The following is a 12,713-nucleotide window of genomic DNA, read 5'->3' on the forward strand; positions in this document are numbered from 1 at the left end:
ACAGAAGACAATGCCAATCTGGATAGTGTAGGATGCAGTCTCTCAAGCATTATGTGTACTGTGGGGAGATCTGACACAGACAGCATTGGACACCAAAGGAAGAGCTGATTTCCAAAATTCTATATATCCATTTTAGGACAAAAATAGTAACAGTTTCTGGATGTGAATTGTTCAATTAATGCTGAAATACTGATGACAAAATCTGTAAAGGTGTTTTTAATTTGTCATCAAAAGACTTAAGCCATCCAACATATATCTAGAATGAAAAATAGCAAGCTTTGACACAGAGTACATTTGAATGGAAGACGTCTTGCAAACTGGAGTGCATTTAGAAAATTTACTTTAAGAGATAAAGTATGGTCAAACCCCAGTGTAATTTCTGCCTGTGTGATGAATTCAGTTGAGAGTTATATGTCCCTCTATGTAAAACCACTATCAAACATCTGTCAATCAAAATAAAACAAACAAAACAAAACAAAAAATATTAACAGCTGCGGCAACAAATATATGACCTACATTTTAAGCTAAAAAAGTAAACTGACTGGTTCGAGAGGTAAGTGCATTGTGAACTGTGACGCACTGAAGTGCTGATAAAGGGCACCACATTCTTGTGTGTGTGTGTGTGTGTCCATGCAATTTGTGTGCCTGTGCATGTGTACACTCACTGTTGGCTCTCCTGTAGTTGTTGGCGAGAGCTGAGCAGCCGTTGTGGGAGACTGGACAGTGAGACAGGTTACAGTTCCTGTTGTTGGCTGGGGCACATGTGATCACTGACGGACGATTCTGAAACACACACACACACACACACACACAAAGTTAAAGGGTAATCAATTCCAAGCACAAGATCCATCTTTTGTCATTACTGCCGGTCAGCTATAAAACACAAGGCAGACTCTTAACGTGTGTCAAAAGTAGGTGGAAGAGGAGAACAAAGGGGAATAAGAGGAGAATATGGTAGAGAGAAAAGAAAATGATGAAATATTCGAGTAAAGAGAGCAGACCGCGTGGGGCTTCGAACTTTGAGGGAGAGACAATGAGTCAGAGACCAACTTTTCAGAACATTTCAGAAAAGGGGTCAAGTGGGAAATGTATTCTTTCAACCAAGAAGAAAACATCTTCCATCACACTGGGACCCACCAGAAGCAGCTCAGCTGAGGTTTTAACCCGTGTTTGGAGGAACCAAAAGATGCAGGCCGAGCGGTGTTTGTTACCTGCTGGCGCTCCACGGTGCTGACAGTGTGAGGCACTGTGACCATAGCTGCTGTACTGCTGCGAGCTGAGTCCACCATGCTGTTTTTGGTGAGCGCCAGTGGCTGGTCCATGCCGGCTAAGCTGGCCAGGTGGTGATGGTGGTGGTGGGCGTGGCTGTACAGGGGGTTGCTGTGGACACCGAGGGCACCGGGCACCACCACGCGCTCAATGGGGCTCCGGCTGCGCTCCTTAGGGCCGCTAGTGCTACGATAATCTCCGTTAGGTTTCCTGGAAGATGGAGAGACAGAGGCAAAGACTTTCAGAAATCACTGTCATATTACATCACATTGTACACTGTACTTTAGAGTGATACTGTGTTGCTTTGTGGCGGTGGGTGGGCTCGAGAGACAGGGAGACGAGCAAAGAGTGGTGGCAGATGGAGACTGGGTGGAAGAAAAGAAATCAACAGAGGAAAGAGGATAAACTGTGGAGGGAGAGAGAGAGAGAGAGAGAGAGAGAGGTAAAAGGGGGTTCAGAGGCAGTGTGGGAGAGAGGAGGGAGGAAAGAGGGACGGCAAACAAAAGCAGGATTGTTACTGGGACTTCATGTCAAACGCTGCAGGAACAGCAGCAGCTATTAATACTGACCTCACACAGACACACACACACACACACCTCTCAGGCTGCTGGAGGGCTCAATAAGAATGTTTTGTACAAGCACACACACTCTCTTTGCCATCAAGTGTAGATATGAACACTCTCTTAGCTTATTCAACATGGATGGACTCCAAATTTGGACTCGGGGCACACAGACGCACACAGGCATGTAGTTCAAAGCTATGAAGTGGTTTCCTCAGCATATCAAGCCGACTTTATCTGTGCCGTCAGCCTACGGCCAACTGTATTCACTGCAGGTCGGAGGAAAACGTGGAAAATCCTGCAGTGCTAATACAGCACAGACACCAAGTGAGGGATTGTGTCCAACTGCACAATACAATCAGCTCTTCTCTGGTCCCTACAAAGTGGGACCCGACCTGCTGAAGTTGTGGTTCACATCCCTCGTCTGGCTGTGTTATGACTCTTGTCCTTCCTTCCTCCCTGATTCCTGTTCCAATACAATCACAAAAAAAGCAAAAACAAACAAGCTGCACAACTCTTCCTCTTTGTGTGTGTATGTGTGTGTGTGTGTGTGTTTGATTGGAGTAGTTCATCAAGTTCACCAAACGTTTTCACCTTCATCATCAGGGTTAACACTAAGACACAAACAGGAACTGAATATCTACTACATTAAAAAAAAAAGGTGGACTGTCTACTCTCCTGCAGCCTAAAAGAGAATTACTTCCCACCACAAAGAAATCATTCTGCCCTCTCCAAATTGTGAGCTCATGTATTAATCATTGCAAAAGCAGAGATAAGGATAAGGGAAAACGGTAACAGCAGTTTAACACAACGTAGAATATGACCTCTTTTTTTTTTTTTAAGCTCCCAACTAAGACGATAATGGACGTGTTTGATATTCAGCAAAGCGGTGGTGCCTGATACTGTGCGTACTTGCCTTTACTTCAATACGCAGCAATAATTTTTGCCCTGTTCTTCAAATGTGGTCTGTCCAAGTGTCTCTGTGTGTTCGACTGTGTATTCCACCCTTCCTGCAGCTCCAGTCCCCTCCTACAATTTGAGGCCCAGTTACAGGCAGCAGGATTCACTCTACTTCTCTGTCTCTCTTTCTCTCTCAACAACAAGTGTCACATTAACACCAGGAATACTATGACTAATGCTCCCTCTTGAAATGAAACTCTCTTTCATCGCCAGGCTTTGTGTGGATTTTTTTTTTTTTTTTTTTTGCACTCACTCACGACGACATAACGGAGTAAAATATAAAACTCGGCATTGTCCCTTTAAGGTTTGTTAGGATGCAATACAACAAGTCCAGGCAAACAGTTGTAGCTCCATGTGACCAGGCAACCTGACTGCTGGGTCAGGCATCTGGAGCCCACAAGCACCGTCCACCGGAAATAAACACACTCCACAGAATACAGAGAAGGAAAAAGGAAGAGCCGGGGAGAGCTGGGGGAGTCGTGTCTGAATGGTCCAAGACCTCCAACATATGAAAGACAAGGGTCGGGAGTTTCCTTCATTTGTTCCGAGGGCTTTCATTAAAAGACCCCCTTTTTTCTCTCTCGTTCTCTCTGTTTTTCTCTCAGCACCACCAGCAAACTTCCTGAGGGTTTGAGAGACAGGCTTGGCGCAGGCTGGTGGACGGGAACGGTGCGGTGAAACCTAGCCGACGGTTCCCTGCTACACTCACTCAATCTCGATATCTTTCAGTTGCATGCCTGACTAAACGCTACAAAAACACATTAAACGGCATAATAATCATTCAGGCAAATCACAATAATACATAGTAATAGTCTTTAGTGGAATATGCTTAAGTAAGTGCATAGTTTAAATCATTTCAGTCAGATGCTGAGTTTATTACTACTCTTTTTCATTGTTTTCTGTTCAGTCATTTCATTTTAAGGCTTATTCAATTAATCTATCAATTTTAGGTACAGAGGTATGAAGATGGTTCTCTTTAATGCTGTGTTTTGTGTGGCACACTGCATTGCATTTGATTCTACATAAATGTGCGATACAAATTTAAGTTTGGTTTGGTATAACTTATGACAGAAATCTTTAACCTCTGCAAACCAAAGTTATTTTGTATACTTCTTATCTTCAAATAGAAACAGTCCCTTGATTAGCTAAGAGGCAAACAGACAAATAAAGCCCCCCGCCCCTCTCTCTCTCTCTCTTTCAGCGGCTGGGACTCGGAGGGGGCCGGGGGGAGAGGCAGTTAGGTTGTGGAAGTTGTTCCAAACTTTAATCATTGCCAAACAGCAGGCATGCCCACATCCCCATACAAGAGGGGCCGTGGCTGGAACCAGTGAATGGGATCAACAAATCAGACCAATGAATGGTGGAGCGGTCGAATCCCCCCCCCCTCCTGTCCTCTTGCCTGCCCACCCACCCGCACCGCATTTCTTCAGGAGAGATCCTGCGTTCAAAAACCACTGTCTTTGTCTCTCTTACTCACCTCTCAATTATGGTTCGGGTCGTAGCTGAGGAGAAAGAGAGAGCGAGGGAGGCTGGGGCGGGAGGAGAAGGCTAGACATGGGAGATGGGCATGAGGTTGGCAAGAGGGGGAGAGAGCGAGGGTTGAAGGAGAGCTTTTTGGCCTGGCTGAGAGAATGCTGGGCCCGGGGCTCAAAGAGAGAGTGAGAGAGAGAGAGAGAGAGAGAGAGCGAGAGAGAGAGATAAAAGGCCTCTGAAACTTGGCAAGCCACCTGAGCCTGGGGAGACAAACTAAATAAAAAGGGGGGAGAGTGGAGAGGAGAGATGTGAGAAAAAAAGAGTGTGTGTGTGTGTGTGGGGGTTAGGGTTAGGGTTAGGGTTAGAGGGAGGGGGGGGGGGGGGGGGGAGTAGGGGGAGGTTGGGCAGGCTGGATCCTATCTCACAATAAATGTTCATTGATTTTTCTTGTAACTTCTGAATTAACCAACAATATGGCGTCTACACTAAAGATGACTTTAAACATAAACACTTTGCCTGAGAAAGATAGAGACAGAGAAATTTTTTTTTTATTGGGTGAGAACAATATGCTATATCTGTGGATGTGTGAGAAAGCAGTCGGTAAAAACGGAGAGCATGTGATCTTTTATTAACAGCGTTTTGATTGGCGTTAGAATAGACAGCCTGACACACTGAAACAGAGAACGGATGTGTGTTTGATTCTTTTTTACTAGCCACTGGGTTTTGCGCAGCCTGGCATTAGCGGTAGCCACTGTGGCAGCGCACACTGAAAGATCCCTTAATTTTAGACCCCGAAAGTCCAACCCACAATACATAAATGATCGAGTCATATATCTTGTGCGATATTACAGCACTCCGATCTGTCATTACGTGTAGGCTTTTAAAGTAACCATTCACATGACACTCTGTCTTCAAGTCAACCTCAAGTAACAAAAACCTAACCCGAAGCCTGCATCCTAGTAAAATATGCCAACTTGGAATTTGTTCTTACTGGCCTAATAAGCAGCTGTCTAATGAGCAAGCTTGCCTAATTGCCACAGTGGAAAATGAAATAAAAACAAAGATGAAAAAAACAAAACAAAAACAAAATAGAAATGAACCAAAGACTTTAAAATCATGGTTTAGGTTTCACCCTAGTTTGCTTTCGCTATATATGAGACTGCCAATTTGGTAAGTTAGCTGTATTTTATTTTGAGGCAAAGTTGCAGGAGCTATAAAAGGTCTGGACTTTTTCTCACAATTGTGTTCCAAAGCCTTCAGAGAAAACCTCACTACTAATCTTTGGCGGGGGTTCATATCCTTCTCCTTTACGAAATGAAGAAAGGAGGGCAAGAAAAGAAAAGAGAGCGAGAGAGAGAGAGAGAGAGAGAGAGAGAGAGAGAGAGGGAGAAAGAGAGAGAGAGACACAGGAAACATCTGGGAAGAATCAGGGGGTGGGGAGGAGAGGGAGAGGAGAAGATGAAAAAAAAAAACAGAGGAGGAGGGAGGAAGGCTCAACCACAGGTTACAAACAGGCCCAAACTCTGTGAGGCCTGCAGAAAACCACAAGATGAAGGATATATACACACACTCTGACTGCCAAACACATACACATGCATGCACATGCACGCACGCACGCGCACACACACACACACACACACACACACACACACACACACACACACATATAGCAACTGCGCCACAAGGCTCAACCAGGCCATGAATATAAAGTATACAAACAAACGGAAGTTAGCAATAATATTTGCAACCTTTAAAATAGAGCAGCTAAGACCCAGGGGAAATGCACCTCATATGACATTTACAAGAGCGCTGTAACTAATTGCCAATATATAAATTATTTAATCTCCCTTGACATGCAACCTGGAATACAAAACATACATTATTTGCATTTAACACTGCTTTTTAGCAACTTTCAGTATTTTCTGCTGGCAGAAATGCTGATAAATCTGGCCCACTTTGCTTTGGTAGCAGAGGCTTTTCCTCAGCTCTCTTTCTCAATTCACAGGCAAAGGCAGATTGGCTATAGGAACAACCATAAAACAACATGTAAAAACACACACACAAGCACAGACACACACACACACACACACACACACACACACACACACACACACACACATAAAAAGGCTTGCTCTCTCTCCCTCTCTCTCCCTCCTTCCCTCCCTCCCTCCCATGCTCACACACACGACGCAAATAGTCCCATGTAAAACAAGAGTGTAACAATGATTTCATCAACCTTGGCCTCATTGCCAGTGGTTTGACTCTTCCTCTCTTTTTCTTTCTCCCCATTTGGCGTCTGTGGGATCAGCCATGAGAACGACGTACTGGTGCAGTTCCCAGTAGAAAGCAGCTGGAGTTTTAACTGCAGCTCGGAGACTAATCTACTAGCTGTGGCTGTGCTACTTACTGCAGCAAATGGGATTACATTTTAACTTACAGTACTATTTGCCTTTAGCTCCTGTACCCAGTATAACATACAATAGTATAAATGCAAATGAAAGATTTCCTCCTCCTAATGTCAAAGGCACATGCTTTCAAATCCCTTGGACACTTTGGCAACGGGGCTGAATAACACTGCAAATCTCCACAGCGTTCTGAGTGTCGTCAAACCTATGTCAGGGGATTCAAAGTCATTTCCAACACAGATGACTGAGCACTCAGTGACTCATGGCTGAGTCGAATAACAATGGCCTGGCCACTGTAAATATACTTTCCTGCAAATTATATTCCCTACTTCGATGCCTGTACAAAACCCCGGCTCGATGATTGGCTCTTATTTTAAGGAGGAAAGAAACAGCTGAGCAGGGGGACTTTTATATTGGCAGATCTACAAGTGCAGAGCGGCAGGCAGGCAAACAGGCAGGAGCAAGCTTCCAGCCCGCAGGCTCCAGCAGACAGGATAAGGCTTCTTTGTTCAAGACTCCTCCTACTCCGAGAAGAAAATGAGAAAAGTAGCCCCCGCCTGACAAGGAACACACTCAGAGCACACACGCACACACACACAGAGGCACAAACACCCGCATGCATTCACACACAATACCCACTCCAATGCATGTGCATAATCCATGAAAAACACACACACACAAAGAGTGACAGTGCCGAAAAAAGAATTGTGTTGAATTGCTATTAATTAAAATGAAACTATGAATGTGCTGCATCAGTGAGACTCTTTTAAGGACTGTAAAGAACATACAAAAAGTGGATCTCTCAAAACACAGTGTCAGAACTTAAAAAGACGAGAGAATTTCAAAAATAAATCCTAGAATCCACAAGATTTTTATACTAAAATGCCAACTAAGGCAACAGGTGACACAGAACATCCATCCACAGTTATGCATGATGATATCTTACCATCCACAAAACAAAAAAAGAAGGAAAAGTAAAAGTTGGATGTGAGAGTTTTTCTTGCCCTCCCCCAAGCTTTGGCCTGTTGTGATGGGACAATAATGGGAACCTGAGCCTCCTGTTTCATAGCCCCGCCCTACATTTCTGAGGTGTCAGGTGTCAGTTGGGGTACATTAGCGCTCACTGGAGTTAAGCATGGGAAAATAAATAACCAAATAATTAGAAAATACAATTTACAGGCCAAAATACCCATATCAAACAATCTTTTTTATACAGCAGCCATTTTGACATGAAATAGCAGGGTAAACACAGGTGTTGCTGATGACATTAATTAAGGTTCAATTCAATTTAGTTATAACAGAGCCGTTCCACTGAGCCAGCATCCACAACACTAGGACCCTGGCTCTGTTAGACCTAAATAGAGCTCAACATTAATTAATGGCATTACTAACACCTGTGTTTACCCTGCTATTTCATGTCAAAATGGCTGCTGTCAAAAAGGTCTGCTGGAATAGTCAGCACACAAAGCCATGCAGGCAGGAAGAGTTAAAAAGACATGACAGAAAAGCAAAAAAAAACACAGAATTAACATAAAAGCTGCCAAACACACAGAAACAGTCAACACTGACCAAACTAATCAGCACAGACAAAAATGCCACATACAGCCACCAGAAAAGTGTCAGATAACCATCTGAGCTCTTTCACTGTTCTGCTCTCTGGTTGAGTGTGCATGTGTAAGTGTGTGTATGTGTGCGTGCGTGCATGCGTGTGTGTGGCAGGGCGGTGAGCAAAGGACCATTTTCTGGTTCTCTCTGTCTAGCTTTTTTCCTAAGGAGAAAGCCCATCATTTTCAAATTAAGCCTAATCACTGTTCCTAGAAACGACAGATGAGTTAAATGAAGCAGAAAGCCACGGTCTTTTGCAAAAAGAGATGTCTGTGCAACATTCTTCTACAGGAGGTATTTTATAAAGAAGGTGTTTTTTCCCATAATTCTTAGCCAAAATTTTCCCTGTCATGACAACACACCATTCTCCAAATTAGCCAAATCGCTGCTCTTTAGATAGGCACAACTGAGAGTTAAGTGAGGTTGAAGAGTTTAAGAGTTTGGCTTTGACTACAGGTTTCAACAAGTACTTACCTCAAATGAAATGACTAAAAATAAGATACATTTAAGACGGCCCTTGGGCAAATAAATTTCTCAGATTAAACAATGAAAATAAAGTGATGTGAATTAGAAGGACCTGGTTTTGACGACAAGTTACAGCAAGTCAAGAAGTAACTGATTGACTAGGGCAGAGATTAACCCATTGGACTTGGAGTCAAATGACTGAAAAGTCATAATTAAGATGAAGATTAAATAAAAAGGATTACAGCTAATGACGGCTTACTGCTGGGAAACAGTTACAAGAAATGAGATGTTTGAGACACCAATTGCACCTTTTTTTTTTAATCACTGAATGAGCTCAAGTGAATTCTTACTCCACAAAATGGCTGCTATTAGGAGTTGTGACACCAAGTGAAAACTAATCCGACAATAAGTCCCATTGTGACTATGTGGGTAGACGGACTTAAAAAATACAGACTGACTTGTGATGCATGGGTGGGAGCATTTGCATATCAATGTATGCAGAAGTCAACCACATGACACATGACACTCTCACAGAGATTTAAGAAAAAAACAGAGACCACAGAATTATACCTCGAGTGGGAAGTGTCTCTGCCCCCTTTCATTGAGAGTACAATGTCAACTCCCCCACCACAGCCACATTCACAACACCAAACATGATGACTCGGCACAAATGTCAACACTTCTAAGTCAATCCTTTGTTGTAGGCGCCCAGATGTTCACATGATGAAAGGAGAAAGACCCTTCCCACAACTACAACAAACTGATTTAATTGACCACCATACATTTCCACCTGTGACCCAAACCAAGCAAATCCTGCCCTGTCACAGAGGCACATTAAAACCTGCTAATGCCTTTGCCATGTGGACACCCACCAGCAAAAAGTCATCCACCAGTTCTGGGAAACAAACAGAAGGACCAATACCTCTTCAGACAAGTTTCTTGGTATGGAAAAGCCACTGAAATACCATTTACATTAACCAAAACTCACTGAAATTACTCCACAAGACTCTTTCAACCTGGGTGGCAGGGTGACTCATCCTAACTACTCAACAGTAAGGGGAACAGTAACTATAAAATAGGATTAAGTGGGTTAGGCATGTGGTAAACTGCCTTTGACAGACAATTCAACTATTTGGTTAGGTAACAGGCATGTGAGCATGTATGTGAATGTGCAGTATATGTTTGTACCAACAACACACATGGCAGTGTGTGCGGCATTTGTGTCCTTTCTTCTTGCTTGCACTCAGAATTATGTGAATAAATGTGGCTGCATACTCTTTTGTCAGCTAGTAGCTCTGCCACTTAATCCAGGGTTCCCAGTGTGTTCCATTATGTCACGTCACTGCCATTTTGGCATACAAACCAGTGATTGCACCGAAACAACAGGTGACGGGACATGAAAGTAGAAACTACCGATAGGTCCGGATATTACATGTATTTTTGGCAATGAGTCATACCGTTAGGAAATAGTATGCATGCAAAAATGCACAGCTCTACCTAACACCTCTTTGACTCCCTCACGCAATAAATAGCCATGGCTAGAGTCCCATGACCGGCTCAGTCAGATGGAGAGAGAGAGAGAGAGAGAGAGAGGGAGAGGGAGAGTGAGAGGGAGAGAGAGAGAGAGCGAGAGAGAGAGAGAGTGTGTGAGCGAGTGCTGACTCCACTGCTACTGGCCCCTGCAGCCCTGCACCGCCAATCAACGCTCCAGAATCTCTGGAATCTGTGGAAGTGGGAATGTGGGAATGTTGGAGCTGTGAGCAATCCTGCTGCTCGGCAGTCTTGTTTCCAAGCTTCCGGAGCGTGGCAGCTGTAAGGAGAGCACTGTGGAGCCAGCTAAACCCGGCACGGCACACTGGAGTCCATACAGGGCCTTCTGACAAGGCCTGCCTGAGTGCTACTTCACCAACAGAGGATCCCACATATACAATACTGACAGAAATATATGTACACACCCAATGCATATTTATAGTGAGAGTTGAGTGTGCATGTTTGCTTTTATATATAATGTTTACAGCCTATATATTAGGTTTAGGTAGTTTAATGATCTATATAGCTGACAATCACAGAAATTTTATTTGTAATGTGTTTATGTCATCAAGAGTAATTATTGATGGCATGACACATTTCTTGAGGTTGATATTTGATATTTTTCCAACCATAATAGACCCTTTTCCCAGCAGTCATTTTGAAATGAAATAACAAAGTAAAAACAACTAATTTATTTATTTATTTATTAAGGCAATGCACAACACCAGGACCCTGGCTCTGTTAGATCTACATGGCACAGAACTTTAACTCATGTCAACAGTAACACCTGAGTTTACACTATTTCATGTCAAACTAGCTGCTGTGAGAAGATCTATGGCCAGTACTATTACTGATAGGCATTTATGTAAGAACAGGGACAACGCTGGTTCAGCCTTTAATTCACTCCTGTTTTAAGATAATTAAGTCTTTTGCAAACAGAAGACAATGTTAGTTTTACTAACATGGTACTAATTTTCACAATTAGCCAAGTATCGACACTAAAAATACCAATATTGAAATTGCTTTTTAAAGTTGATATCGGCCGATATCAATATGTGTACTTACAGCTGTGCAGCAAACAGCCGGCTCATTTTTGCCACATGCTCATTGTCGTCCATGTCACTGTCCCCCTGGTCCCCACTCAGCTTCCTCTTGGTGGGGCTGATGGGAGGAGGGCCCGTCCTGTGGCTGGAGATGGAGGAAGAAGAGGAGGATGACGATGAGGAGGAGGAGGACGAGGAGGAGGAAGAGGAGGACAGGGACAGGGACTGGAGTCTGGGGTCCGCCCTCAAAGCCGCCTCACCTGAGGAACATAAAGAGACATGGCAGAGAATGCAGAGGAGAGAGTGATTATTAATAATGCTGAACTTGAGCTAAATTAAAGGAAAACAGTAAAACTCTGGTACAACAGTCCATTCAAGGCTGATCGTCATTAACCAGACACACAACATTTAGGTAAACTCCATATTTACACCAACTCTGAAAGGGGAAAGAGGGTAAACCAGCATCTCCTCCAAAGTGAAGCGGCGGTGTATCACCACAGCTGAACACCAGTGTTATTATAGCGATGGAAAAAAATTAAACATTTTGGGAATTGCAAACATTTAGGAAGTGACAGCTAAGTCGCTGCTGTCCACTTGTGTGCCTGCACTTCCCCCAGGGAGCCCACCCATAAATGTGAATTATGGTAATTAGTTGAGATTACAGTAGTCTAAAGCACAGGGCAACAGTTTTATTGCCACTTTAAACAAGCTGACCACAAAAGCTACTTTATGACAGTGTACTGTACTGGGTGGTGGTGGTGGTGTTTTAGCTCACATTTTGGATGGTGTTGATGTATACAGTTTGCTGAGTGAGGCATTAACCTCTGGCATGAGCCTGAGGAGTATCTGGTTAGGGATGTTTAGGAGGAAATAGTTGTGGATGGGTCCTGCATATGTGTGTGTGTGTGTGTATGTGTGTGTGTGTGGTGACTGTATAACTCTCTCTCTCTCTCTCTCCCCCTCCAACCCTGTCCTGGTACAGAAGGCCTACAGAGCAGTCAGTGAGTGGGAGTAACAGAGGGGAGAGAGAGAGAGAGAATCAGGAAAACTACCACTGGCTCTGCCTCAGCACGGGGACTTTCCACTGCTTCAGCCTTGTCTGTCCGTCTGACTTTTCCCAAACAAAATGTTTGCCCGACACTGCAGCTCCTACCATACTCTCAGACAAAAACACTCACTAAAGCTGCTAGACTGCAACACCACTGGCATACTTCCACATACTTTCACATTGTTTTGCATACCCAAATCCCAACCACAATAAACTGCAGTGTTGATTATATTTGGGTAAATGATTTTGTGTTAATGCTGAATTAGCACTGCAGGGTATAAAAATAAAACAAAATAAAAATAATTTGTGCTGTTATATTGTTAAAAGCTTATTCTGCTGTTGTTCCAAATTAAAT

At 43.5% G+C, this 12,713-nt stretch overlaps 1 protein-coding gene across 2 annotated transcripts in view; it reads right to left on the reverse strand.

Moving 5' to 3' along the window:
* Positions 1–12,713, reverse strand: part of vgll4b (vestigial-like family member 4b) — a 39,850-nt gene that overhangs the window by 5,795 nt on the left and 21,342 nt on the right. For both annotated transcript variants that reach the window (XM_030051376.1, XM_030051374.1), the window contains 3 exons: positions 11,333–11,570; positions 1,212–1,479; positions 666–783 (listed from right to left, as the gene is read on the reverse strand). In XM_030051376.1, coding sequence (XP_029907236.1) covers positions 666–783; positions 1,212–1,479; positions 11,333–11,570 — 624 coding nt within the window. The remainder of the gene's footprint in view (positions 1–665; positions 784–1,211; positions 1,480–11,332; positions 11,571–12,713) is intronic.

This window comes from Myripristis murdjan, chromosome 5 (assembly GCF_902150065.1).
Source record: "Myripristis murdjan chromosome 5, fMyrMur1.1, whole genome shotgun sequence".
NCBI lineage: Eukaryota > Metazoa > Chordata > Actinopteri > Holocentriformes > Holocentridae > Myripristis > Myripristis murdjan.